The sequence below is a fragment of the Pipra filicauda genome, unplaced genomic scaffold (genome assembly GCF_003945595.2).
Source record: "Pipra filicauda isolate LSUMZ 115617 unplaced genomic scaffold, ASM394559v2 scaffold482_size497672_pilon, whole genome shotgun sequence".
Lineage (NCBI taxonomy): Eukaryota > Metazoa > Chordata > Aves > Passeriformes > Pipridae > Pipra > Pipra filicauda.
In genome coordinates this window covers 305,077-330,444 of record NW_024104623.1, presented here as the reverse complement: position 1 = coordinate 330,444, position 25,368 = coordinate 305,077, and the positions used below count along the sequence as shown (strand labels likewise).

The following is a 25,368-nucleotide window of genomic DNA, read 5'->3' as shown; positions in this document are numbered from 1 at the left end:
GGGTTGCCGGTGCCAGCCCAGTCAGAGCTGCCTGGTAACCCCGAGGGGCCAGGGCGAGCAATAACCAACATGGCCCAAGGCAGCCAATGCAGAGGCCTCTGCAGGACAGCAGCTCTGTTCCCAGGTCTCCCCCCAGCTCTTCTACATCCTGGGAGCCAACTCTTGGCTGAACCAGCAGTGGGAGCAGGGTGGAGCGCTCGTGGCCGGGGGGTGCGGGGCAAGGGGGGCAGGAAAAGCCAAAACAATGGGGCCATTGGCGCCAGTCCCCACCGTGCTCTCCACGGGGATCTGCCTGCTCTTGTAAACTGAATCCTCCCAGAGCATTTCTTGCCCATGTCTGCTCCCAGCACGTTCTGCCCCCCCTGCACTGGGGGCATTCGGCAGATGGGGCTCCCCTGGTGCAAAAATCAGGCAGAATGTGGAGCCCACAGCACCCTCAGCCTGAGGAGCTGGTCCTGATCTGGGCAGCCTCCAGTGTCCAGCACTGTTGGGAACTCCCAGGGAGGGGGAGAGAAGCTGCATGGAGCTCCAGGACCTTCCTGCCAGGGAGACAGCAAGGAGCAGGTTCTGCAGGGCCAAGGCTGGGGTGGTCCCTGGCCCTGGGAGCAGCTCACAGTGCTGCCAGAGCATCACCCCGAGGGCAGCAGGAGGGAACCAGCTGCAAGGAGCCAGCAAAGGCAGAGGGCACGTGGGCACAGTAATTTGTACCCCTGTGGGTGGGGGAGGCTACTGGAGGTGCCCAGAGAAGCCCTCCAGAAAAGGAGGGGGGAGCTGGCTGTGAAGGGGGGGCAGCCAGAGCTGCTGCTCCGTGCCGGCTGGTTGACCTTGGAAGCCGTTTGCCAGGCCTGAATAAAGCGACAATAATCCTATTCACCTTTTAGCCTCATTTCCTAAGGCAACAAAGCACATGCCCTCTCCGCGTGCAGTCGCAGGTGTCACTCAAGCCCTGATCCCATTTGCACGACTCCAGCCGGGGGGAAGTTTTGCTCATTACCCCTCTGATGAGCTTTGTGCTGGGGGGGCAGGAGCCTCAGGCAGGCAGTTTGCCAGGGCCTCATCCCTGCCCTAGCCCCAAGGCGCTAGCAGCAAGGCTGCTCACCCCATCCCAGCGGGGGCAGTGCCCCAGGCTGGAGTGGGGCGGGCTGGGAGCTCACATATCCCAGCCCCTCTCGGTCTGTGGGGTCAGGACACACCCAACCCGGATCAGAGGAGCTGAGGGCCCCAGGCACCCACTGTGCACCCGTCAGCTGCCGCTCAGCACAGCTGGGCACTGCCCGGGCAGGTCTGCTGTCTGCAGAGGAGCAGGAAGGGAAGCACCTTCCCAGTGCAGCACTGGAGGGTTTGGCCCAGGCCAAGAGACCATGTGTTGGCCGCAGGTCTGTGGCAGAGGCACCTAACGCTGCACCCTCCCCTCCCTGGGAAGGGCAAAGATGCTCTCCAGGCCAGAGGCAACCCTGCCCAGACGCTCCTGCCTCCTCTGCAAGGTGGGAAGAGGGTTGCTGCGAGACCCACGCTGCCCTGAGCCCTGGGAGAGCAGCCAGCCCATCCTGCCACAGCTCCATGCGGGGGCTGAAGGGCAGGAGCTGTTCCACGTCTGGCATGGAAACTCCTGGAACAGACCAGGCAGAGCCTCGCCGATGCACCATGGCCTTCCCTAGAAGAACTTTATTAAATAGTTTCCAAAAAAACAGAAGCAGAAAGACTCAGCATGACCCTGTCCCTCCCAGCTAGTCAAAAACTACAAACAGACCACCCCCGTGCCCCCAGTGCTGGCAGCTGCCGGGCAGAAACTGCCTGGTGCCCTACGAACACAGCTCTGGCATCACAGGCAGGGGAGGCAGGAAGGTCCCACAGGGACAGCCCAGAGGGCTGCAGGGTGAGCCCCAAAAGGTGTTGAAAATCACACAACGCTCACATGCTGCCCCCCCAAAAGCAACCACTCACTGCCACCACAAGCCCCCCAAACCACTCCTCCCCCACAGGGCCGAAGAGGAGCTGAACATGCCCAAACAAGGGGCAGCCAACATCAGCTCTGGCTGTCACTCCTCAGCTAGAGACACCAGTGCCCCAGTTTCTGTGGCTTTGTGAACACCCAAACACAGCTTCCCCCTTCCCCCCACTTTGAAGTTCATAAAATAGGGGGTTTGTTTTTTGCTTTGCCTACAAAGACAGTGATTTCCTTTGCAACAGCAGAACAGTCTCCCTGCGAGGTAGAGAGTTAATTTCAGGGCTGACAGATCCTAAATTCAAACCCGTTTGTTCTAGTTGAGGTAAAATTCAGTAGTTTATAGTAAGTTTTGCAATGCTAGAGGGCCATCAAGATTCCTCATTGCCAGAGTCATCCTCATCACCATAACAGCTCTCTGCTTCCTCCTCCATCTCATCATCCTCATAATAGTCATCATAGAAGAGGTCTGAACCCTCATCTGAGGCTGGAACCTTGGTCTTCACACAGTACTCTGCCAGCGTGGTGGGGACTTTCACACCGTCCCGCTCAGCGTCCAGTTTGGTGCCCAGCACTTGCTTCCTGGAGGGCCAGAAGTGAGGGGTGAGGACAGAGCTCTGCACCGCAGCCCTCCAGATCCCGTGTCCCACAGGATGCCAGCCCAGCCAGCACTGCCAGGCCTGGCTCAGCACACACCTGATGATGTCCGTGTACTCCCGGTCCTTCCCTTTGCTCTCCTTCCACTTGCGGTACATCACAGAGGCGTCCACGTTGGCTGGGGAAAACGTGTTGGGCTCATTCAGCAGTGAGATCACACTCAGGAGAATGGTCCTGGCATCGATAAACACAGGCAGGTCAGAGCCAAGGCGGGTCAGCAGCCACCCACACCCCAGCAGTGCCAGCAGCCCCGTGTCCCAGCAATGCCACTGAGTCCACGGGCTGAGAGAGCCCTGTGCTGCCCACAGCAAGGGAAGGTCCCAGTGAGGAGGAGCAGGCCAGGCAGGGGACACCAGCACATGGGCTGTCGGGCTCACATGCAACCCCACACAAGCTCTGCCTGTTCTTCAGCAAAGCCCACAGCCCAAGTGTCTCCAACAGCCCCCTGGAATCTCCTTCAGGCTTTGGGAGCAGAAGGCCGTCCCCATCCTCCCACCATCCCACCCCTGCCCTTAGCTGAGCCCCCCACCCGCAGCCCTCACCGCACGTTCTGGGTGGGGTTCCAGCGCTCCGATGGCAGCTCCCCACTCTGCGGGTCGTCCACAGGTGGGTGGAGGATGGAGATGCAGACATCACCAGTCTGAAAGCACAAGAGAAACAGAACCCTCAGGAGCTGATGCCCCAAGCACCCTTCAGTAGCAGCTCCTCACTCACTCTTCCCTTCGGCTGAAGCCACGTGAAGCAATCCCAGCTGTTCCTTCAGTCCCAAGGAAGGGGCACCAGAGTTGTTGCCGCAGCCTCAGGCCTTGGGCTGCCAGCACCATATGGGTCAGGCTGCCCGATGCTGAACACTCCGTGTACCCAGCACAGCCCTCCTGCACCCCCTGTGCCCAGGGCCCCGGGGCCTGGCACGTTGCTCGCCCTGCAGCCACTCGTGGCACAGGCACGACATCCCCGCGGGCTGAGCGTGGGAGCTGTTGGGCCTGGGAAGCCTGGCTGGCCTGGAACCTGCGCTGGGACAGCAAACGGCTGTCGTGAGCTCATTAGTGGCATTCCCAGTGCCAGGCAGTCATTGCCAAAGGCACTGAGTGTCCAGTGCCAGACAAAGGCTGGCACTTGCATCCAGTGTCATTACAATAGATGCACACATGTCCACTGCCTGTCCAAGACTCTCCTCGCTGTCCCGGGGGACCTACCTCATAGATATTGGGGTGCCACATTTTGGTTAAGAACCTGAAGGCAGGAGGAGAGTAGGGGTAGTCGATGGGAAATCGGAGACGAGCCTGCAAGGAAACAATAAGGAGACATAAGGGGACCAGCTTGTGAGAAGGAAGGGACGGAAATCACAAAGCTCCTGACAGCTCTGGGAAAAAGGAACCTCTGCCAAGCCCAGATGGGCTTCTGTTGGCCTCCATGTCAGCTGGCTCCGTAAGCAGGACACCAGCCCCAGGGGCAGGACAGACACCGGCCCTGCAGGTGCCCTCTCACCACAGAGAGTGGGGTAAGTGAATGGGCTGTGAGGGTTGTCAGCTCCTTCCCCACCATTCTGCCCAATACCCTCCTCTCCAGCAGGGCCCACCCACGCTAACCTGGTGCTCTCCAACATGGAGGGACCAGTGGGAGCCCACAGTGCTGATCCAGCACGGCCTCAGCACCTGGAGCCAGCCAACCCCCAGGGCTGCTGTCCAGTGGCCATAGCTGTGCCACCGGAGAAAAGGCTGTTTACCCTTCAGAGCTCAGGGGAAGGAAGCATCAGGTGTTTTGTGCTCTGATTAACACATCAAATGTCTAAAAATAGCCTGTCACTGCTGAAAAGAGACCAAGTCCAAACTGGCTGCAGCGCGAAGCTCGGGGGCTAAAAATAAAAGCACGTGAAGTTCAGGCTGCAGCCCAGGGCTCCGGCAGCCACCAAGGGCTCCTCCCGCAGCCAGCGAACCCCAGGGGCTGAGGCCAGGCAAACACAGCCTCACTGTCCACCCCTGAGTGAGGAGGTGAAGCCTGAGGTGGCACAGGGACTTAGAGCAACATCCCCATGGCCCCCAGAGCTGCTGCCAGCACCAGGCGTCCGAGAGGATGGGGGCAGCTCCTCCCAGCGTGGCAACGTCCCAGAGACTGATTCAGCTTTCGGCTGTTTCCAGGCCCTGGGAACAAACTTCCAGATTGAGACTCAGCTGCTGCTCCCAAAACAGGCAACGGCCAGAAACAAACTGTGAAGGTTTAAAACACACAACAACTCCCTGAACATTTCTTGCTCCCTCAGTTCACGTACCAGAGAATTTGGACAGTAGATCCATGAAGGGACAGTGTGAACCACTCTGGTTCTGCCCAGCAGTGGGGGAGTGACCCGGGATTGCTCTTTACCCATGGAATGAGCCCCATTCAGCAAGGTAACTGCAGACAACTCTTCGGATGCTTCTGGAACTACAGCCTGGACAACAGCTCACGGCTGCTCATGGATCAGGGCAGGAGACAGAGACACTTGTCCCCCTCCTCGCCACTCTGATCACCCTGACCCATCCTGGGCTCCAGCCCCCCACCCTCCCACCCTCCCAGGATCCGGCCCCAGCACAGGCAACCCCCGACAGCAGCGGGTCTGTCCCCATACGTGTTCCTGCCTCGTCTCCCAGGCTGGCCGTTTGTCCCTGAGCTCCACGGCGCAGACAGAAGTGGAAAGGGGGAAAAACGCAGCGGGGGCCACGTTCTGTGTGTGGAGTTTGGGCAGCCCAGGGCAGTGCACACGCACGCGGGGACACTCAGCCCTGCGCTGGGCTCCAGCCAAACAGCTGAACGTCGCAGAATAATCCCCTTTGTTGTGTCAGAGGGGATAAGAACAAAACCCACAGAGGCAAAGGGGGCTGGGACAGCAATAACCCCGCTCTGCCATGCACTAACAGGCTGGAGAAGATTCAGCCCCTTCGCTCTCCTCTTATGCAGAGTCTCACCAGCACCTTTGGTGCCGACTCTGGAGAAGCTCTAAGGCACACAACAGGAGCACGAGTGGCTAAAAGCTGAGAGTTCAGAGGGTCTTATGCCAATTTCAGTGAAGAGATAAAACCTGGCTCTGAAGCATCAGCTATGCATGCCCAGGAAAACAAACACAGTTGACCCTGGGTGACTCACCCCGCACATCCCCACCCTGACAGCAACAGGATGAAAACACAAGAGCTCGGTGGAGGAGGGAGGATGAGAAAGAGGAAGAAAACAGCCACCCAGGTTGCACAAGACCTGGGAAGAGCACACACACATCCTGCCGAGAGGGGCTGAGCTGTCAGGCCACAAAACGCCTTCTCCCACCTCAAACTCCAAACCAAACCACGAGACACACTCTCTGCCCAGCTCTCAGCTCCCCCCGGGGCTGGGCCATCCGTGCCTGCACCCGAGGGACCTTTGTCTCTCCCTCCGGTCTGGTGGCGATGCCCTGGATCCCCTCCAGGAAAGGGAATATCAGCCACCCAGAGCTTGCAGTCCGGCACCCACAGAGCCCCCGGGGGGCCAAACGCCCCTCACGACGAAGGGGACCCTCACCTAGTTTGGCAGCAGCCACCTGTGCACCAGCTCCCATCCTCCCCACGAGACCACCCCGCAACCCCAGGGACCCCGCGGTGTCCAGCAAAGGACCCCGATCTCCCTGGCCCTCAGCACCCCCTCAAGGCCGGGAGCAGCCCTGTCATGCCCCCCCACACCCACCCGAGACACCCTCACAGGGTCTCCCCACTCCCGAACCCCCTTACCCTTTCCCAAGGCACCCGGCACAACCCACGACACCACCTGCTCTGCCTTCGCCCCCTCGAGCCCCCGCTCCCCCCGGCTGCTCACCTTGAAGTACCCGCCCTCGTAGTGGGTGTCCGGGGGGCCGAAGATGGCCACGTCCCAGGTGTACAGGTCCCCCTCGTCCACCAGGGTGACCCGGAACCCCTCCACGGGCTCCTCCTGCAGCCCCTTCAGCTCCAGCAGCAGCGCCTTCTGCGAGCTGGGCACGGGGGGCCGCGCCATGGCGGGGCCGGGGCTCGGCGGGCCGGGGGGGCCGCTCTGAGGCGCGGGGGGGCGGCGGGGGCTGTGCCGGCGGGGCGGAAGGCGGGGCCGCCCGGAGCTCCGCCCCTACGGGCACCGCTCGCCAATCAAAGCGCGCTGCGGGGGCGGGGCAGGGGCGGAGCTCGCGCCGGGATGGCGGCGGGGCCGGGCCGGGCCCGGCGCGCCCGGTCCTGTCGGCGCTCCCGGTGAGCGGCCGTGCCGGGGCTCTCGTTGCTCCTGGCCCTGCTGGCGCTCCCGGCCGCCCCACCGAGCAAACCCAGCGCACGTGCCGGGGTCCCTTCAGCGATCGTCCGCCGCCCCGGGGCTCCCTGGAACACCGGGTCCCGGCCCGGCCGACAGCCCCGGTGCGACCGTGCAGCCCCAGGTCAGCGTTCAGCAGTGACTGCACCTGTCAGCCCGCGGATGTCACACCCGGGTGATACTACACCGCTCTGCCAGGCAACCGGAGCAGAGGTTGCTCCTGGCACGGCCCCAGCAGAATGATCCCTCCAGTGCCCGTGGCTCACACCTCCCCTCGTGTCACATCCTGTCACCTGTGCTTGAGTCAGGAGCCAGCCCCAGGTCCTGCCCCCACCCAATACAACATCCCAAGCCTGTGGGGATTCTCCAACCAGCCCTTGCACTCCAGGTGCTCCACAGCCACACCAGCCCCCAAGGATGGAGACTGCCCTGTGCTGCCAGGTGGTAAGAAACTGGCCACTAAAAAATAATAAAAAGATTTAATGTCTTACAGCAAACCAGCAATTGCACAGTATAAATAACAAACAGACAAGTTCAAATAAATAACCCCTGGCCTGACACACAGCTGGTGCCAAAGCAAACCCCGTCCCAGGGGAAGGGGATGTGTCTTGTCCAGATATGACGCTCATGGAGCTGTCCAATGCAGCCATGGCCCAGCTTCGTTCCTTCTGGCTTGATTCACTGCCCAGAGCTGCCCTGCAGGTCATAGTCCTCGTGCCAGTTCTGGACAACACCTGAAAGGGACTTCCCAATGCAGCTGGGCCAGAGGAGCCATGGCTGGGCGAGGCGCTGTGAGCAGGGGCACAGAGCTGCTGAGTACAGTTCCTGCTGAGCAGGAACAGGGGAGGGGCGTGGAAATGGGCAATCTCTTGTCGGGCAAACCCAGGCTCTCCAGCCAGTGCCTGACCAGCCCCCCATGCTCACCGTTCAGCTCAGTGGGGTCAACAGCAGCCGCAGCCAGCGCTGCTCCCACTCAACATCACTCCACAGGCTTCACCTTTGCAATGAACAGCGCGGTGGCTTTCCTCAGGAACTCCTCCCTGCTCATGGATGAGCCGAGCTTCCTCTCCTGCAGCGCCCGATCCATGGCCAGGGCTAGCCCATCGGGGCCCAGCCGGGAGCCCGCCTCCAAGTAGCGGCCAGGCCGCAGGCCGTGCCCGGCGCCCAGCGCGTCCTCCAGCGCCCGCAGCACAGCCTGGCACAGCCTGGAGTCCGCGGAGCCGCCGCCGCCCAGCACGGCGAACAGCGCGTCGGCCTTGGCCGCGAACTCCAGCAGCACGCAGCAGGTGAGGACGCCGTAGCGGAACACGTCGAACGGGACGGCCTCGTGGTCGCGGCAGCGGACGCGGCGCAGAAGCGCGGCCGCCGCCTCGGCCGGGGCCGCCCCGCGCTGGCAGATGCGCCGCAGCAGCTCGCTGTAGAGCCGCCCGTCCACGCCTGCCGCCCGCCGCCGCCCGCCGCACCCCAGCACCTCGTAGGCCGCGCCGGCGTTGCTGTCGAAAGCCGTCCTGTCGCGACAGGGCACAGACACAGAGAGGCGGCCTCGCCCCCCGCCCCCGCCGCCCCCCGCCGCCGCCCGCCGCACCTGTGCGAGTGGTGAGCCAGGCGCACGTACCACAGCGCCCGGGCCAGGCGCTGCGGCGGCCCCGGGGGCTCCGCCGCCGCCTCCGCCGGCACCAGCCGCTCGAAGTACTCGGCCAGGAAGGACACGGGCTCGGCGGGCCGCGCCTCCAGCACCTTCAGCAGCGCCTCGCGCACCATGGCCGTGACGCCGGCTCGAAGCAGGAAGTCCGCCGCGCTGTCCTCCGCCAGCCCGCCGCCCCCCGGCGCCACCCGCCCCGGCTCCGCCAGCCCGCTGCCTCCCGCCGGCCCCTGGGCGGCGGCCGCCCGCCGCTTCTCGTACGCCGCCATCTTGGAGCGCGCTTCCGCCCGGGCCGGAAGGTTCCGCACAGCCATCTTGCGCACTGGCAGCCAATCGGTGGGCAGGAAGGCAACGCGAACGCGCCGCCATTGGGCGAGGCCGCGCAGCGGTCGCCATCATGAGTAAGGGCAAGGGAGCTGCCCTGTCAGTGGTAACGCGGGGGGCGCCGCGGCCGCCATGTCTAGTCCGGGCAGGTGCCCCGCCCTTGGCAAACGGGCGGACGCCACCGGTGACCCGGGGCCGGTGAGGGGCCGCGAGGTCGGGACTGAGGCCGGGACCGGGACCAGGACAGTCCCAGCCCAAAGGACGCTTGCTCAGGGCTCGAACAGAAACAGCTCTTTATTGGAGTACCGCCCCCCCCCGCCCGCCGAGCTCACGCTCCCTCGGGGGCTCCCTCGGACCCTCTGTCGTGGCACAGGAGCGGCCGTCGCGCTCCCGCCCATCGCAGGTTCCGGGAGCGTCCGACCAGCCCAGTGTCCGGTGCGAGCTCGCGGGGATCCAGTCCCGGGAGCATCCCTGGCCCCGTCCCTGTGACACCGCTGCTCATCGCCCTTCCAGCCCCTGCTTCCCGCGGCGGCTGCAGGCACAGCTCCTGCTGCTGCTTCTTCTGGCCGGCCAGGGGTCGGGAGAGGCCAGCAGCGGACAAGGGGATAGCAGGGACACGGCTGGGGGGTGGGGGCATCCGTGGGCTGCTCCCACTCCTAGGACAGCTCCCACCGAGATCTGAAATGTTTCCACAGGCGACGAGACACAACGGCAGTCACGATGAACCCCAGCAGTGAGGCCGCTGCCCCTGCAGCAATGGCGGGGCTGGAGCTGAACGAACCTGCAGACACACGGAGCTGTAACCACAGCTGCCCAGGGCAGCAAAACCCCAAGGGATGAGCAAACCCCCCCAGCACCAACTGTGGCACCGGTACAAGGGGCTGCAACGCCATCCAAGCGATGGGGGGCAGGGCAAGGGGCCACAGACCACCACTCACCATCCACAACCGTCAGCTCCAGGCTGACTCCCTGGGCGAGGTGGCCGAGCAGGACACACTGGTAGTGGCCCTGGTGCCAGGGCTCAGCGTGGTCCAGCCACAACACGGAGCTGCCACCCACGGCCTCCTCCCGGTACTGAGAGAGGGCGGCAGGGGTCCGCAGCCAGTGCACCGTGGCATTCCCGGCACACTGCGCGTGGCACTCGATGCGCAGGGCCCTGCCCCGTGTCCCCGTGGGGGGCAGCGACCAGATCCGCAGGCTGCAGGCGGGCACTGAACTCACAGATGGCCCTGGGCCCATCGTGCCAGAGCCAGAGAGCGTGGCAGCAGCCACGGGACTGCCTGTGACAAAGTCCCGTGTCACAGCCCGCTCCGTGGAGGAGGGTTCGGTGGCAGCAGCCAGCTCCAGAGTGGTCCCAGCATCAAGTTCCCGCGCTGTGGTGGGATCATGTGTGGGGACACTCGGCCTCAGGGGCAGCACTGTGGTGGTCACGGGCCCAGCTGTGCTGGGGCTCCTCACGGAGGTGGCTGTGAACACACAGCAGCATCAGTCACAGGTGGCCTCACTGCAGCCCCATCACCCTCCACTCCGAGCACAGCAAGTGGGAGCAAATGGGCACTGGCAGCAGGGATGGGGACAGGGATGGGGATGGGAGATTCGGGAGTGGTGCAGAAGCAGGAGCTGCTCCTGTTCTGGCAACACTACTCCAAGTAGTGCAGGGCAGTGGAGGTTGGCTCCAGCAGATGGAACACATGCGGGCCGCGGTCCCCAGCCCCTCCTGGCACTCACCCCCAGCACTCGCCACCACAGATGCCACCCGGGTGAAGGTCTCCTGTCCCACGCGCAGCGTCACCTCGCACCTGAACTCCACCCCTTCTGCCACCCCTGTCCCACCCACAGGCAGGGTGGACACAATGTCATACAGCTCCTCATCGGTCTCTGAGGCATCGAAGTCTGTGTTCTCCAGAGCCTGGTGCCCCCGGTACCAGGTGAGGGCCAGCCCGGTGACGGGGTGCACGCGCGCGGCCGAGCAGCGCAGGCAGGCGGGGTGCCCCGGGCACAGGGTGTGAGGCACTGCCTCCAGCTGCAGTGTGTCTGGGAGGGCTGCAGAGAAAGGGCAGAGCTAAGGGTGATTTTTGGCAGCAGAGCCCAGGAGGGAGGAGGCTGCCTCGGGGATCCAGGGCTGCGCCAGAAGGTGGCGAGGGACGGGCTGGGGAGCACTTACCATAGACCTTCAGTTCAACGGTTTGCTGGTAGTGCCGCCCGTGGCAGCTGCCCTGGCAGATCTTCATGCCCTCCGTGGCCACAGTGGCTTGGCTGATGTGCAGGATGCTGTGGGTGGGGAAGGAGGTGATAGTCCCCAGGGCAGTATCCAGTCCCCTCCACTCCACCGTGCCCCCTGCGCAGGCCAAGGAGCAGTTCAGTTCTGTTGAGCCCCCAAACGGCACCACCGGCTCCCGCGGTGTCACCACCAGCCTGTCAGCGGGGCGCCCTGGGCAGGAGGAAACCGCAGGGTGAGGGAAGGGGACAGTCACCAGAATCCTGAGCACCAGGACGGGAAGCTCAGCAGCGACGGGGGGACTCCGTGGCAGTCGGGACTCGGCGATGGGGAGGCCCCGGGGCTGCAGTGCCAGGGGCAAAACAAGGGGAGCAGCAGTAGCAAGGCCGGGCAGCGCAGTGGGTTGGGGGATAGGGGTGGCTCCTGGCCCCACAGCACTCACCGCTGCAGCCCCACAGCGAGCTCAGGAGGAGGAGGACAGGAGCCGGCTCCATTGCCTGCAGGGCAGCAGCAGGGGTGGTTTTCCTTCCTTTCTATCCTCCTTCCAGGGAGAGGGTGCCGCTGGCCAGGGCTGTCGCCTTCTGGCCGCCAGTCCCATCCTCAGCCCTTCTTAAGCCCTGTAGGAACCGCCCCCATGAGCACCGGCCCTGAGGCCCCCACGACTTCCAGCCTGAGGGGTATTTCCAGAGGGAGGTTTCGGTTTCTGATTTTATTCCAAGTTTGGCTCTTGCACAACACCCAGCCGAGGGCCAAATCAGTAGTCCCAAACCCAGGAGAGCCCCTGGCCTGAAGGGTCCCCGTGTGGTTGCAGGGGTCCCCATCACCCAACCAGGCATCTCTGCACAGGCACTTGCACCCCAGGATGTGGCTCAGATCCAGCTCCATCCCCAGCTCTCACGGGCTCCATCACCCACCCAGAGCCCCCCAAAAAAACAGCCCTTCCATGACTCCAACAGCTGGGATGAGCTGCAGGCTGCTGGGGACACGTGGCTGTAGAAAGGGCCCTCCCCAAAAGCGGGACCTGGGACCCTGGTCAGTCCTGCCGGCAGCTGCATTTATTCCCAGAACAGGGTGTTTTCAGGGATGGAAACAGGTGTTCCTGGTAGGGTTGGTCTCGTGGTACAGCGTTACCACATAGAAGGTGTTGAACACCCTGCATTTTCCAGCCCCAAGACCCTGGCACAGCCACAGTGCCTCTCCTGGGTCTCAGGGCAGGTCTAGCATCGCTCCCTCACTCCTGCCCAGCTCCCCAGGAGAGATGGGTCTGGTTCTGACCCGTCCTGTCCTGCCACGCTGCAGCCAAGGCCAGGGAAGGTGCCAAAGGGCTGAGGGAGGCACGAGCCCAGCCCTGCACCTCCTGTCATGGCAGGACCTGGCCATTTCCCGTCTGGGAATTCTCCAGAGAGGCAACTCTGGGCACTTGGCGCACCGTGCATCCTTTCAGAAGGTCGTGTCATTAATCCTCCGACAGTCCAGGAGGCCTCTGAGCAAGGGAAGTGCTCTGTAAACACCCACCACCGAATATGCACACTCAGCCCGAGCAGGTGATTAATGGCCCTGGGGTTTTTGTTCCTTCCATCCTGTGTTAACAGAGCCACTTCCTGGACTTTCCAGCAGCCACCAGAGCCTCTGGCCCAGCCCTGGGACAAGCCATGGCCAGGGCTGCTCCCACACTGCCAGGCTCTTCCCAACAATGAGACTGGGGACCTTGAGGACAGAGACATTGTGCCAGGGCTTCGCCTCCCACTCCCACCCACATGATAAGAAAGTCCATGAACCAGAGTCCGAAGCAGAACTGAGCACTTACAGTGTGACCTTCTCTTAAAAAGCAGCTTTCCCAGACCTTCCTGGACCTCAAAAGATTGACAGTTACCAGAAAGCCCAGCACCTTGTGCTGCACTTCCTCAGGTTTGGGGCTTGCAAGTGCCTGGAGCTGCCCCAGCCACCCGCACAGGGGGGCAACACAACTCCATAACTGGAGTTATGGAAACATGACAAACCTCCAGCTCCACAAGGGCCAGTTCCAATGGCTCAGCCATCGAGCCAGAGGGAGGGCAGGGGACTTGGCCCAGCTCAGAGTGACACAGCAGAGCCCCCAGGGCAGCCCTCGCTCACCGAGCCCCTGAGCAGTGACCCACTGCAGCCCCCACTCCACCGCCCTCTCCTCTAATGGACTCGGACCTTCCTCTGGCCCAGAGGTGCACAGGAGCTCCTGGTGCCCCAGGCACAGCCGAGAGAGAGCAAGAGGTTGCGTGCACAGGGTGAAAGGAGCACGCCCAGGCTCCAGGACAGGAAACCTTTGAAGGAATGAAGGGAACGATTTGAAGGAATGAAGAGACTCAGAAGCCTCAACACCTTTCCTGGAAGCCAATTGTGCTTCCTCCCACAGGGCAGGAGTGGGGTCTTGTGCCGGGCAGCACTCGGTCCAGAGCCATTGCTCAGGAAGCAAAACAGTTCAGTGTGGAGACACAAACCACTGAGGGACAAGGGCTGGCTCCGGGACAGGATACCTCCGAGCCCCTCAGGCCGGGGTGTAGCCCCAGGCTGTGACCACTGGCACCAGAAGGGTCGAGGCTTTGCCTCTGCCCCAGGGACCACCACGCCGATGGGGGGAAGGGTGGCCACAACTCCTGTACTGCAACACATGCCCTTTGTTCTTCAGTGATGCCAAGTGAGAAAAGCGAACGGTTCTCTCTCAAATAAAGATGAAAACAATAAAATAAAAGCTAGTCTAGTCCAGAGGAAATAAATACAGAAGCAACAGGCTGTGTTAATGGCTCATGTTTCCAGGATATCAGCCATCAAGCACTAGCCCCCATCCCAGAGCTGACTCAGATGTGTTTACACTTCTTGTGATTAAATTGTTCAGTCAGGACCATCCTCAGCCACCACAAAAAGTGTTTATGGGAGTCAGATAAGATCTAAATTAAATCTGGCTGGAACTTTAAACAATAGAGTGGGGGCTGCTAAAAACCAGTCCAGGAGGAGTCTCCAGTGGGGCAGGTGGGAGCCAGGGACCTGCTCCCCATCTCAGGCTAGGGAAGGGGCTGGCAGCCCCAACCTAGGTGACCCAAACCGGCCCCAAATCTTCACACCACTCACAAAGGTCAGGCCAAGGGCTGGGCAGGAGCTGCCTGGTACTGCCAGTGAGGGAAGGAATCAGGACAGAGACCTTCAACACAACAGGAAAGCAGCAGTTTAATAAATAATCCATCAGAGGGAGAGATTAGCCAGTTCCAAACACAACCTGAACCGAAATAAATACATTTTATCGTTAGCTTAAAAAAGAGACACACGAACGCACGCGATGGTGAACTGTGAGAGAGCAGAGGTGGGACTCAGCCCATGCCCACACTTAAAAGATACCACAGCTGTCAGCAGCCATTTGAGTGCAGAGAAAGAATAAAAACAGGGAAGTAAAATGTTACTACTTCGCAAAATTAATGGCAGAAGAGAAAACAATGGTGTAACTCAGGTTTTTAATGCAACAAGATCAGTGGCAACTCACTTGACCTGTGGCCGTTAATGCCGGGACTGCAGACGGGCAATCAAGCCGATCTTTGCCTTGTGCTTGGGCATTGCTGTTACCATCCTGAAATGTAAGTCCCTGCAGACAAATCCTGGGAATTCTGATGTTAAACAGCCGGGCTCAGACACTGCACAGCAGATCAAGGGGATTTTAAGAAAAGACTCTTTTTAAAAAGTTGCGTTTTCATATAAAGTAAAAAAAATTGGCAAAACTAGTTGAATGCTCCACACAGCCTTTCCAGACTCCACGTGGGATGCTGTGGAAGTACCGGCCCTTCAGAATGAGACATTCTTCATTTGGCTCCGGGAACTTCAGCTCTGGCACCACTTGGCCCAGCTCCTGCTCTGTCACATAAAGGCAGAACAGTGCGGGGACCCCTGCGCCGAGGGGAGGGGAGGCACCGGACCAAGGCCCCACTGAACCAGATGAGAGGAACCCCAGTAGGGTGGGAAGGAATCCACAGGCTGGCACAAGCCACTTTTCCACTGGTTCCCACTGCTGCCTGGTGCTGCACCCCCCACCTCCAGCTGCCCGGTGCTGTTCCCCCACTGGTTCCCAGTGCTGTTCCCCCACTGGTTCCCAGTGCTGTTCCCCCACTGGTTCCCAGTGCTGTTCCCCCACTGGTTCCCAGTGCTGTACCCCGGCAGCAGCAGAGCTGCTCACCAGCCAGGCTGCAGCCCCTCACCTGGTATCACCTGAGGCAGCACCTGACCCCGAGCTTGAAGGCTGAAAAAGGCATCAAAACACTCCAGGCCCGTGACACAGAAGCCAGGGCACATCGGCATCGCCAGAAGCTCAGGGGTCGTGTCATGAGGGACAGGACTGGAGAGGGAAGGTCACCGGACGGTTCTGCAGTCTGAGGGAAGGAGAGGCTGAGAAGCCGCAGGCAGCAGTGGTGGTGAGAGGGAACAGGATCAAGAAACGCATCAGTTTCAATAAACTATGGAATAAGGGAAGGGACTTTTTAAAAATATATCTCTATATACTTTATATCATATAAATTATGCTCGTCTTTTTGCAACGTGCCGCTATATCGTACCCGTGAAGCTTCAAGTGCCTCTGTGTGAGCAAGGTAACAATTCTGTGTTTTACTTCATCTGTATGTGAGGGAAAAACCCACTTTTAGCTCACTTTAATCAAGTGTAAATCAACAGATCACCAGGACTTGGTAAAAGTCCTGTCTAAAAAAGGCATTTTTGTGAGGAACACGGAGGGGGGAACTGCTGCCTGGAAGTGCAAGTGACCGGATTTCCTTCAGAAAAAAAGCTTGCTATGCACACACAAATACTGACCATCCCAGCAACATTTGGGAATTGGGAGTGTCGCCGCAAGGAGCTTGGGAAAAGTGGAGTCACGGCAGGTCACTGAAGTTCCTGCTGGCTCTGCTCCCCAGCCCTGCAGCCAGACCCACCTCAGCATCCCTCCCTGTCCGCTCTGCTCGCAGAACAGGCTGCTCCCAGTTGTGAGCACAGGATCTGGTACCAGGCCAGATCCATGCAAAACAAACTGTCAACCCTTTCACTTAAACATCCACCTTCAATAACCAACTGGTCCAGAAGACTGGTAAACTGATGCTGTGTTACCAGTTACCCAGGCTGGGCAGGCAGCTGGTCCTGGCTGTCAGTGTCTGACAGGCACGTAAGGGACCCACATGAAGTTGCCACCCTTGCTGTGCCCAGAGCCAACACCAACCAGCCCCAACAGGCTCCAGAGCAGTCAGAGGATGCTCCCAGACAGAGTGGGGATGGGCAGCACTGCCCTGTGTGTGCCAGCTGGGGTCAGCAGCAGGGTCATCCAGGCAGTGTTTACCATTAAATCCAGAGCAAACTGCATTTGCAGTAGCTGCAGTGATGACCTGTCGGCAAAGAACCACGACGTGAAGGGCCAACACACCCTCCTTTTTGGTTGCTCTTCCCTGGGTTACCTGTCCCAAACCCACAGAGAGGGGACCCTGTCCAGAGAATGGCCATGGCTGCACTGGCCCCACTCTGAGGCAGGACTGGTGTGGCCACTGCAGCCTCAATTCCCTTAACAACAGATTCCCGAAGTGTCTCCAGTTTGGTCGTTACTTCCCAGAACTGCTCAGTGCCATTACTTGTGATTTACTTAAATGAGAACAATCGTTTCCTGCCCTCTGTCACATCTCTATAAACAACCACACTTTCCCTGGTTGCCTCAGCTTCTTTCACAACACTTCAAGCACCTCCTGCTCTTTCTGAGCAGAGCCCAGCCTGCAGCAAAGGTTGCAATTTCACTGTTTTATAAACAAAAGCCTTCACAGCAGGCTCAGAAATGCCACACGGAATTCCAAATTGTAAGTCCAAATCAACACAATCCTCACCATTAGGATCTCCCGGGCTGAGAATAAACCAGCTCCAAGCATTCTCTGGGTTTAACATTAGGTGGCAGGAGCCCCGGGACAAACCATGCTTTATACAAGTGCTCAAGGCAAACAACCATTTCTCTGACCTCTCTCCCAGGAAACCACATTCTCCAAAGTGCTTGGCACAGTTTAATTGTTTCTCTGACCTCCCAGAGAACTGTATCTCCTAAACAACACTCACAGCTCCATAAAAAGATTTCTGAAAAATCCTTCTATCTACTGCCTGTGGAGGCAGTGACAGGCAAATGTCACCTCAACATGACAAAAAGAGGAAAACCAAACAGAACTATGGCCATTGTGGCCATTCAAGCATTTGTAATTCATGTAGTTGCCCTTCTCTCACCTGCCCATTCTCCCTTGTGTGAGCTGCAACTCGACTTCTTAATTTTTATCCTCTTCATCAGAACATTAAGTCAGCAGATTTATTTTTTTTGGTCTAAGTTTCACTTGGGGCAGAATGGGTAAATTCCTCAGGTCCTCGGGCAGTGAGGAAGCTCCACCCCTGTGCTCCACACACGCACAGGGCAGGAATCAGCTGTGTCAGGGATGGGGCACAGAGCAGATGCCATGTTTTATTCTGGGAGGCAGCCCAGTGAGCTCCCACAAACACGGACCACGCCGGCTCCATCCTCTGTGACTGGCGAGTGGAGGGTTTGGCAGGGCACGGCACGGGGCGCAGGGTTCACGCGCAAGGGCAGGTTTGCTTTCCAGAACTATCCTTCCACATGGAGCAGTTCCGCATCTCCCCTTTCCATCAACACCAGGTGATACAATTCCATTTCTGCACCAGCTGTGTGTATTTGGCTTGAAGGGAAAGCCCGTCCCTCCTCAGCAGCTGTCAGCGGCACAGTCTGTTACCTCGGCTCCTCTCTCCCCCACCCCGAACTCCTGCCGAGTCCATCCTTGGAGTAGAGCCTGAGGCAGGTCCCGCTGTCCCACCTCACACGCTGCTGTCCTCCAGCAGGGGCTCTTTGCCATCCGACCCCCCGGCCGGGGGGCTGTGGGGGTGGGCCTGGGCCCCCGTACTGTGCTTCTTGTGGCCGCCCGACCTCAGCACCAGGTTGTGTTCCGGAATGAACAGGGCCACCAGCAGCGACAGCAGCACAGAGCATGCCCCGAACAGGAAGGGTGGCCCAGGGATGATGCTGCTCTGCAGGGAGAGACACAGGAAAGATTCAGACACGAGAGCAGACGCGGCCTGGCAAACGGGTAAGCTGACAGGCAAATAAGCTGAACGGGTACCTCATCCGTAGGGTTGGCCATGTTGGGTTTGGAGGCCTTGCCCAAAGTTTCCACCTCAGCCATTTCATTCAACTCCACGTGGAAGAGATAGAAGACAAAGCCATAGAGCGCCGGCCCCAGGCCATTACACAGACCCCGAATTCCAGTGATCATCCCCTGCACCACACCTGGGGACAGTGAGGAAGGGAGGATATGCCTCCAGCTTTCCAAAGAAATTTGTTTTATTCAAGGATGCTTACACATTTGGAGACAGGATCAATCACTGTGTCTGGGCTGATGCACACTCCGCAGGGGGAGGAGGTTTGCACGTGAGCAGCTTCGCTCAGTGTCAGGTTTTACAAAAATCAGTAATGCTGGGCTTGCTGCTTTGCAGACTGAAATGAGCACAGGCACATCAAGCAACAATTTCCAATGAACTGGAATTTAAGGCAACCAAGTCTGAGGACTCAGGGCCAAACTGTGAGGCTGGCAAAACGCAGCAGTCTCCTCTGCCTCGGAGAGTTAACACTGAAGACCCACATGCATAACTTGGGAGTTCCCTTGCAATGCACCAGCCATAGCCAAAGATAAAACTGTCGATACTGCTGGGAGTATAGCAACACTCCACAGCTGGCACAGATGCTGCTAACCACCCCTCCACCACCACAGCCAAGAGCCCACCCGTGTGCCAGCTCGGCACCTGCTGGGATGGGCCCCTGAGCACTCACCCTGCTGGTCGGGGTCCGCGTTCCTCGACACCATGGCACTGATGGCTGGGAAGGTGATGCTGGACATGGCAGCCACAGCTCCTGCTGCCCACATCATCCTGGGGAGGAGGCAGCCGTGAGGCCCAGGCACAGCCTCACCTGGCACCACAGGCAGGAGTGGCTGCGGAGCCACCGCGGAGGGAGAGAAACATGAGCAAACCCTCACCAAGGCTGTGATCCAAAGCCATACCAGGCAAGCTGCAGGATCTGGAAGCCTAGTCCCAGGAGGATGGTGTTTTTATTTCCTATGGAACGCATGAGAATTCCCAACACAACTGTCTGGAAAGAAAAACAGGTGTTTTCAAAGCAGGGGCAAAGAAAGATGACAACACTAGGAGACAAGAGGACGGGAACCTGAGAGACCCTGATGATCCTTGTGGGTGCCTTCTAACTCAAGATTTTCTATGATTCAAAAGTCTGTGTGGCCACAGGGGCTCTGACTACTCATCAGCCCCAAAATCACAAATTTTGGACATTTCTATAGTGGACTGCTCGAGCCAAGACAGAAATTGCTTCTCACCTGAGCCAGTATAGAGAGAATTCCAACTACACCGATAAAGGCTGCTACAGTCTCTGAGGAAAAGCCAATGACCTGTGAAAACACCAAAGAGGGACTTTTCAGGCAGGAGATTTGTATCAGATGACAAGAACCACTCCATAGATGTCACCCATGCTTACTGATGTCACTTCTCAGGGCCCTGCACATTAACCAGCCACTGCCTCTGGGCTGCCATAGGAACCAAAGGGAAGATTTTCCTCTGGATGAAGAATCAGTTTAAATCACTGAAGGTGCCTGAAGGTGGCATGGCCAGGATGGCCAGGCAGACACCAGCAAGGAGCCAAACCAGACCTTGCCCCTGGCAATGCATACAGAGCAGTCATCAGGCTCACACATTTTTCAGGAAAGCTGGAACAAGTCACTGTTTCTTACAACTTCAACTTTACTGAGCTATTGGCCAAAATGAGCCACCTTGGGACATGCAACTCTGACAGTATTTGTAGGCCAGGATTTCCTGCACTCAGAGCTTTACCCCCTCACCAGAGACTGACCTGTCGCAGGTACAGGAAGAAGCTGGAGTACTGGCCGGCTTCGGGAAGGTAGGAGAGAAAGACGGTGATACAGATGAGCAGCACTGTGGAGTCCTGACCCACCTTCCGCAAGGACTGCAGGGAAGGGGGTGGGCAACGAGAAAGAATGCTTTTAAAATTGAGTTGATATCATTGAATAATCTCCAGGTACAGAGACAGCCAAACCAAGAGCTTAAGTCACCATCTTAAAAATCAGCAGAACTAAAGCAGACATTAAGCATTACAGCGGCATCACTCACAGCAAATGGGTCGGCTTGTTCCCAAGAAATTGGGGCTCCCCAAGAGACCGGGCGCATTTCTTCTGGCAGTGACTCTGGCACAGCCAGCAGGATGAAGCCAATATCCAGCAAAGCAACACCTGAGGCCAGCACAACCACCAAGGTATCACTGTAGGCTTGGGACAGGTATGCGCCGATGGCCGGGCTGGTGACCAGACTGGCAGCAAACGTGGCTGACACCTGGAAGGATAAAACATTCCTACAGCCTCTTCTTCCTAGCGCCCATTTCCTCCTCCCCAGTGACCCAGGGGAACTCCTTCTGCCACTTTGATGAAGATGGAGGTGAACAGGGACTCACAGGGACGCCTGTACACAGATGACAGGTTCTCTTTGTGCAATCTGGGCTAAGTTCTAGCAAAGGGAAATCAAAGCTGTCCTAGCAATTTCCATATGGTCCTGCCAGTAAAGCTACAGGAAAGGCAGGATCCTACAGAGCATCACAGCTCCTGCTTTCCTGATGTGGAAAAGCTCACAGGCCAGGCTGGTTTACAGGCCAAACTACACCACAGCCAGCATTCGGACTCTGGAGAGATCAGCCTTTCCCTCTGAGCTAAATCCCAAGTAGAAGGACAGGGAGACTACACATTTAGTCAATAAATTTCCCACCCTAACTTTATACCTCTCCTACCTGCAAACCCCCAAATATTTCTTTCAAGAGACAAACCAGTGCCTGAGCTCCTTACCAAGCCATACGCCGTGCTGCGCTCATGCTCCTGTGTGATATCGGCAACGTAGGCAAAAATCACGGAAAAGGTGACAGCAAACACTCCAGACATGGAAATGACAGCAAAGTACCACCTGAAAGAGGCAGTGCCCAAGGCAGAGTTAGAGAGCAACAGTGCACAGCTGCTGAAGCAGAGTCTCTCCCTTATTCTTCTGTCCATCTTGCTCTGGTGCACCAGAACACTCTGGTACACTCAGGAATATGGAGCCTCAGTCTGGGGTCCCCGGAGTTTTATCACTTATTTTCCCTAATAACAATAATGCACTGATCAGAGGAACAAGCACCAGGAGAGGACAGACAGACCCTCTACTCCCAGCTGAACCCTCCCACAGAACCAGACAAGTCAGTCTTTAGGCTGAGCATCCTCCTCCACCAGACAGACTCTTCCATCTCATCGTAAAACAAGCACCCGCCATCGTTTGGCTTCGTGCTTCTTCCACTCCTCAGAACCCTGGGCTGTACCGAGGGTGAACTCACCACGGGCTGATCTTCATCAGGGGAATTGGTGCACACGTGAAGAAGACGGTGAGGAGGAGGAAGGATTTCCTGCCCCAGACATCAGAGAGAGCACCAATCAGCGGAGCACTTAGGAAGGAGAGCAGACCCTGGGACAGACAGACAGACAGAAAGGGGGACAGAGAAACCCCTCAGTCAGACTCTGTCTCTTGACAGTGAGAGCTTTAGACAGGAGGAGGCAGCCCATTCCTGATTGCTGCAAGCAGCAATGCTGTCACAACAGAGCAATTTGTTAAACTGCTCACGTCCTTCTAGAGAGGGAAAAATAAATCCTTGACCAGCAAGGCCCTGCTGAGCATTCCCACTCCCTCCTGCTCTCTGCACAGCTCTGCCTGTGGCTGTGGGCACCAGGGCAGCCCTGCCAGACCTGGAAAGCTGCTGGCACAGCTCCACCACGGCAGCACCTGCTGCAGTTCTGGGGAAAGCTTTCTCTTGTAGGTGGAGACAGAACAGACACAATGAGAAGCCAGAACCATTAAGCACAAATAAAATTGTGCTTAAGGCCTTTCCACATCTCTCAGACCCGAGGCAGGCAGGGCAGAGCCCTTCAGTGCCAATGGGAGTGCCCAGCCCCTCTGGGGCTGTTTTCCAAGATCCTCTTGCCAAAGACTGCCAAGAACAGTTTGTTTTGCCCGATTCCCCAGTCAGAACGCATGACTACGGTCTGTTCCCTATCATTGCCTCCAATCCTGCCCTGGGAATGCTGGTTTAGTGCAAGCTCACCATTCCCTCTCCCTGTGCCATGGCACACTCCCATCTCCTGTCTGGGGGAGCCGCTGAGGCCGCTGGGCTTCTGCTTCTATTACTGATAAGTTCAGATGTCACTGATTTGTCATTCTGTTACGCTCCAGAAGATGAGCACAAGGGCTGATCTCATGCTGATGAGAATATTTCCAGCTGAAACACTGAGCTGTTGTAGCTCCAGCTCCACGCTGACAAGCAGCACATTGTCATTACCATTCAGCAAAACCAGCTGCACAAGCTGCCCTGTGTCTATGTCCTTCCTTTTGCATCAGATTTGCCAGAGCCCCCAAACTGAAATATGAACATTGAGCTGACAAATATTGGTTGACATCAGCAAATCACATGGATAATAATGGCTTGTCCCTTCTTGCAGTGATGGCATATTTAAAGGAAAGCCTGGAAGGAACATTCCTTACCTTGACTCCATGAATCAGGCCATTCATCAGGAACGTGTGCTGAGGAAAAGTCTGGTGTAACACCTGGAGGAAAAGAAACCAAAACCTAAAGGCAAAACTCAGAGCTGGCAACTGTGGCAAAATTTCCTTAAGCACCTGACAGCCAAGAGGCCTGGAAGGGAACAATCCAGGGAAAAGGGGAAATACCCTACAAACCATGCCTCTATGTGAGGAGCTCTGGCTGTCCTCTCCAGCACAGGCAATCACTGTCCTTAACACTTTCCAGGTCTATAAATTGTTCCAGCATGTTTGGGTGAGGCTAAGAGAGCCTGATATGCGCCTTAATCCATCCATACCCCTCCCGAGTCCCCTCTGGTTCTACTTCACATCACCACATCACCTCTCTGTAGTTCTCTTTGTGCTGCCTGTAGGTTCGATTCACATTTTATATTGCCAGGCTAATACTGTGTCTAAATGTTTCTGCACAACGAAAGACTCCTTTTCCACAGTTCCCCATGGAAAGGCATGTGCTGAGACCTCAGGAGCCCAAGGAGAGCTCCCAAGGCAGTGCTGTCCCAAGGAGACGTGGTGCTCACCGTCAGCATCGGTGTGGTCAGCAGCCCCCAGGCAAAGAACTCCAGGAAAATCACCACCACAGCGTGGTACACGCTGGGGTCCCCAATCCCCTGTCGCTGCAAAACAGAGCACCTTAAGTCAAAAACCTTTCAGCGGCCACGTCCTCCCCGAAAGGAGCATCTCAGAGAGCTCACACAGGGGTCTGACAGCGAGAGACACAGTCCTGCTGAAACGCTGTTTCTGTTCACAGACCCCCCAAACCACCTCCCGCAGACAGCTCAGGCTGCTCGAACCCACCCCCAGCGCCATGGGGGGGGATTCCTGGCCCGCACTGGAACGGGAGCGCACCGGGGACGCGGCACAAAGCCCCCCCCTCCCCCCAGGCCCACTGGGGCGGGACCCCGGCTCGGGCACCCGGAGGGGGGGTAGCAGGAGGGTCCCCTCGCCCCGGGCCCCTCCGCCCCCCGACCCCGCGCTCACGCCGGCCCCGTCCCGGATCACGATCTTCTTGGCCAGCAGGACGCTGCGGTTGAGCCGCTTCTTCTTCTTCTTCTCGCCGGTCATGGCGCCGCCGGGCCGCAGCCGATCGCCGGCCGCCGCGGCTGCCCCATCCTCCCTGCGGCGGGCCGGGCCGAGCCGGGCTGAGCCCGGGCCCGGAGCCGGAACTGGACCGGCACCGGCACCGGCACCGGGCGGGGAGCGCCGGGCCCCCGGGGCTGCGGGCGGGGGGGGCGGGTCCGTGCGCAGGCCCCGCCCCCGGGCCGGAAACCAGCACTTCCGGGGCGCCAATTCTCGCGCTCCATTGGCTGCTCCGCCTCTTCCTTATCGGCCGCGCTGGTTTGTGATTGGATGAGAAGGGTGGAGGGCGGGCCTTTCCCGCTGTCCTGGGTGAGGCCGTGACGTCACGGACGGTCTCGGTCCCGGTGCGGGTCCCAGTCCCAGTCCCAGTCCGGGTCCCGGTCCTCCACGGCCGCGGGGGCACCGGGAATGGCGGGGGCACTGTTAGCGATCCGGTGCTCGAGGGCGCCTTCGGGAGGCTGGCGAGAGCGGCCGAGGCCCCGTCCCCGCGTTACCGACGCCTGGCCCGGGCCGGGCGGATCGAGCGGGGACACGCGGCTGCCCGGGGCTGGCGGTACCGGAGGCGGCGGAAGGACCGTCGCTGCGCCCCCGCGGCCCCGCTCGGTGCCGGGCTGGCGGCTCCGTTCTTCCCACCGGCATCCCGGGGGTGGTGACAGCCGAGCGCCCCCCGGGACGGCCCCGTTCCGTCCCCTGGGCTCGCTGCCGCGGGAGCTGAGCAGGGGCAGCCGGTTCCGGGGCGGTGGCGGGGGAGCAGCTCCCGACCCGGTACCGCCCGGGCTCGGGGAGCGCGTGATCCCGTTAATCCGGAGAGCGCGTGGTGCTCTTCCCTCGGGCGGGTCGGACAAGATTGACTGGGCAGAGTTTAGACCAGTTTTATGCGCACCAGGGCCCCTCTGCTCGCCCCCACCCCGCTCAGGTGATCGCCCCGGGCAGCGGACGCACCCGGCTGTGGTCGGGGGACCACGGGGGGAGCCTGGAGATGTCTCACCATGGGGCAGCGAGAGGCTGCGGGGCTGTCACACACCCGCGGAGGGCCGGAGGCTGCGATCCACCCTTTGTCCATCGAGGTTTTACTTTAAGTAGGGATTAAAAGCAGCCAGGGCAAAGCCCTTGAGGTGGAGGGAACTCTAGAGCCTGAGCCTGGCTGCAAGTGAGATGAGAGTAATCCCCCGACTTCCCTCTCGGGAGCGGCTCCATCTCCTCAGGGCTGCTGTGCTGTGCCCAGCTGTGCTGTCCCCACGCCACGGGGTGCCCGCGGTCCCCAGAGTGCTCTGCACTTGGCATCGGGTAAAACGCCCGTAACCTCCACAGGGACACGGTGCCTTCCCTCGGCTTGACCCCCAGCCCCCGGGAATGTGCACCCAGAGCACCAGGGCTGGGCAGGGACCTGAGTCCCCTCCTGGGCCCTGCTGGAGCCGCTGCGAGAGCACGGAGGAGCCTGACTTGTTCCAGTGCTCTGCAGCACCTTAAAACCAAGGAGGGAACGGAGAGCAGGGAAGTGGTTCCCAA

The 25,368-nt window shown here is 59.3% G+C and overlaps 4 protein-coding genes across 5 annotated transcripts; all 4 read right to left on the bottom strand.

Moving 5' to 3' along the window:
• Positions 1-1,640: 1,640 nt before the first annotated feature.
• On the bottom strand, positions 1,641-6,611 carry CDC34 (cell division cycle 34, ubiqiutin conjugating enzyme). The gene is made up of 5 exons (XM_027713094.2): positions 6,419-6,611; positions 3,799-3,885; positions 3,145-3,242; positions 2,642-2,776; positions 1,641-2,527 (listed from the first exon to the last, which is right to left on the bottom strand). Exons 1-5 carry the CDS (start codon positions 6,593-6,595, stop codon positions 2,317-2,319), a joined length of 708 nt encoding a protein of 235 aa, XP_027568895.1. The 5' UTR covers positions 6,596-6,611; the 3' UTR covers positions 1,641-2,316.
• A 726-nt stretch (positions 6,612-7,337) lies between these two features.
• Positions 7,338-8,852, bottom strand: TPGS1 (tubulin polyglutamylase complex subunit 1). Of its 2 annotated transcripts, XR_003539193.2 has the most exons (3): positions 8,460-8,852; positions 7,799-8,382; positions 7,338-7,663 (listed from the first exon to the last, which is right to left on the bottom strand). XR_003539193.2 is itself a non-coding variant. In XM_027713095.2 (2 exons), the coding sequence occupies exons 1-2, from the start codon at positions 8,828-8,830 to the stop codon at positions 7,854-7,856; spliced, it is 900 nt and encodes a 299-aa protein (XP_027568896.2). In that variant the 5' UTR covers positions 8,831-8,852; the 3' UTR covers positions 7,338-7,853. The 2 variants fall into 2 exon arrangements, 1 of the variants encoding a protein (XP_027568896.2); XM_027713095.2 differs by having other exon boundaries at positions 7,338-8,382.
• Positions 8,853-9,116: 264 nt separating this feature from the next.
• On the bottom strand, positions 9,117-11,585 carry MADCAM1 (mucosal vascular addressin cell adhesion molecule 1). The gene is made up of 5 exons (XM_027713093.2): positions 11,501-11,585; positions 11,005-11,271; positions 10,569-10,883; positions 9,779-10,306; positions 9,117-9,621 (listed from the first exon to the last, which is right to left on the bottom strand). Exons 1-5 carry the CDS (start codon positions 11,550-11,552, stop codon positions 9,497-9,499), a joined length of 1,287 nt encoding a protein of 428 aa, XP_027568894.1. The 5' UTR covers positions 11,553-11,585; the 3' UTR covers positions 9,117-9,496.
• Positions 11,586-14,231: 2,646 nt separating this feature from the next.
• On the bottom strand, positions 14,232-23,983 carry LOC113983699 (hippocampus abundant transcript 1 protein-like). The gene is made up of 12 exons (XM_027713092.2): positions 23,761-23,983; positions 23,301-23,396; positions 22,726-22,788; positions 21,527-21,654; positions 21,009-21,123; positions 20,287-20,505; positions 20,009-20,122; positions 19,479-19,550; positions 19,125-19,237; positions 18,920-19,017; positions 18,213-18,379; positions 14,232-18,120 (listed from the first exon to the last, which is right to left on the bottom strand). The coding sequence occupies exons 1-12, from the start codon at positions 23,842-23,844 to the stop codon at positions 17,911-17,913; spliced, it is 1,479 nt and encodes a 492-aa protein (XP_027568893.1). The 5' UTR covers positions 23,845-23,983; the 3' UTR covers positions 14,232-17,910.
• Positions 23,984-25,368: the final 1,385 nt, after the last annotated feature.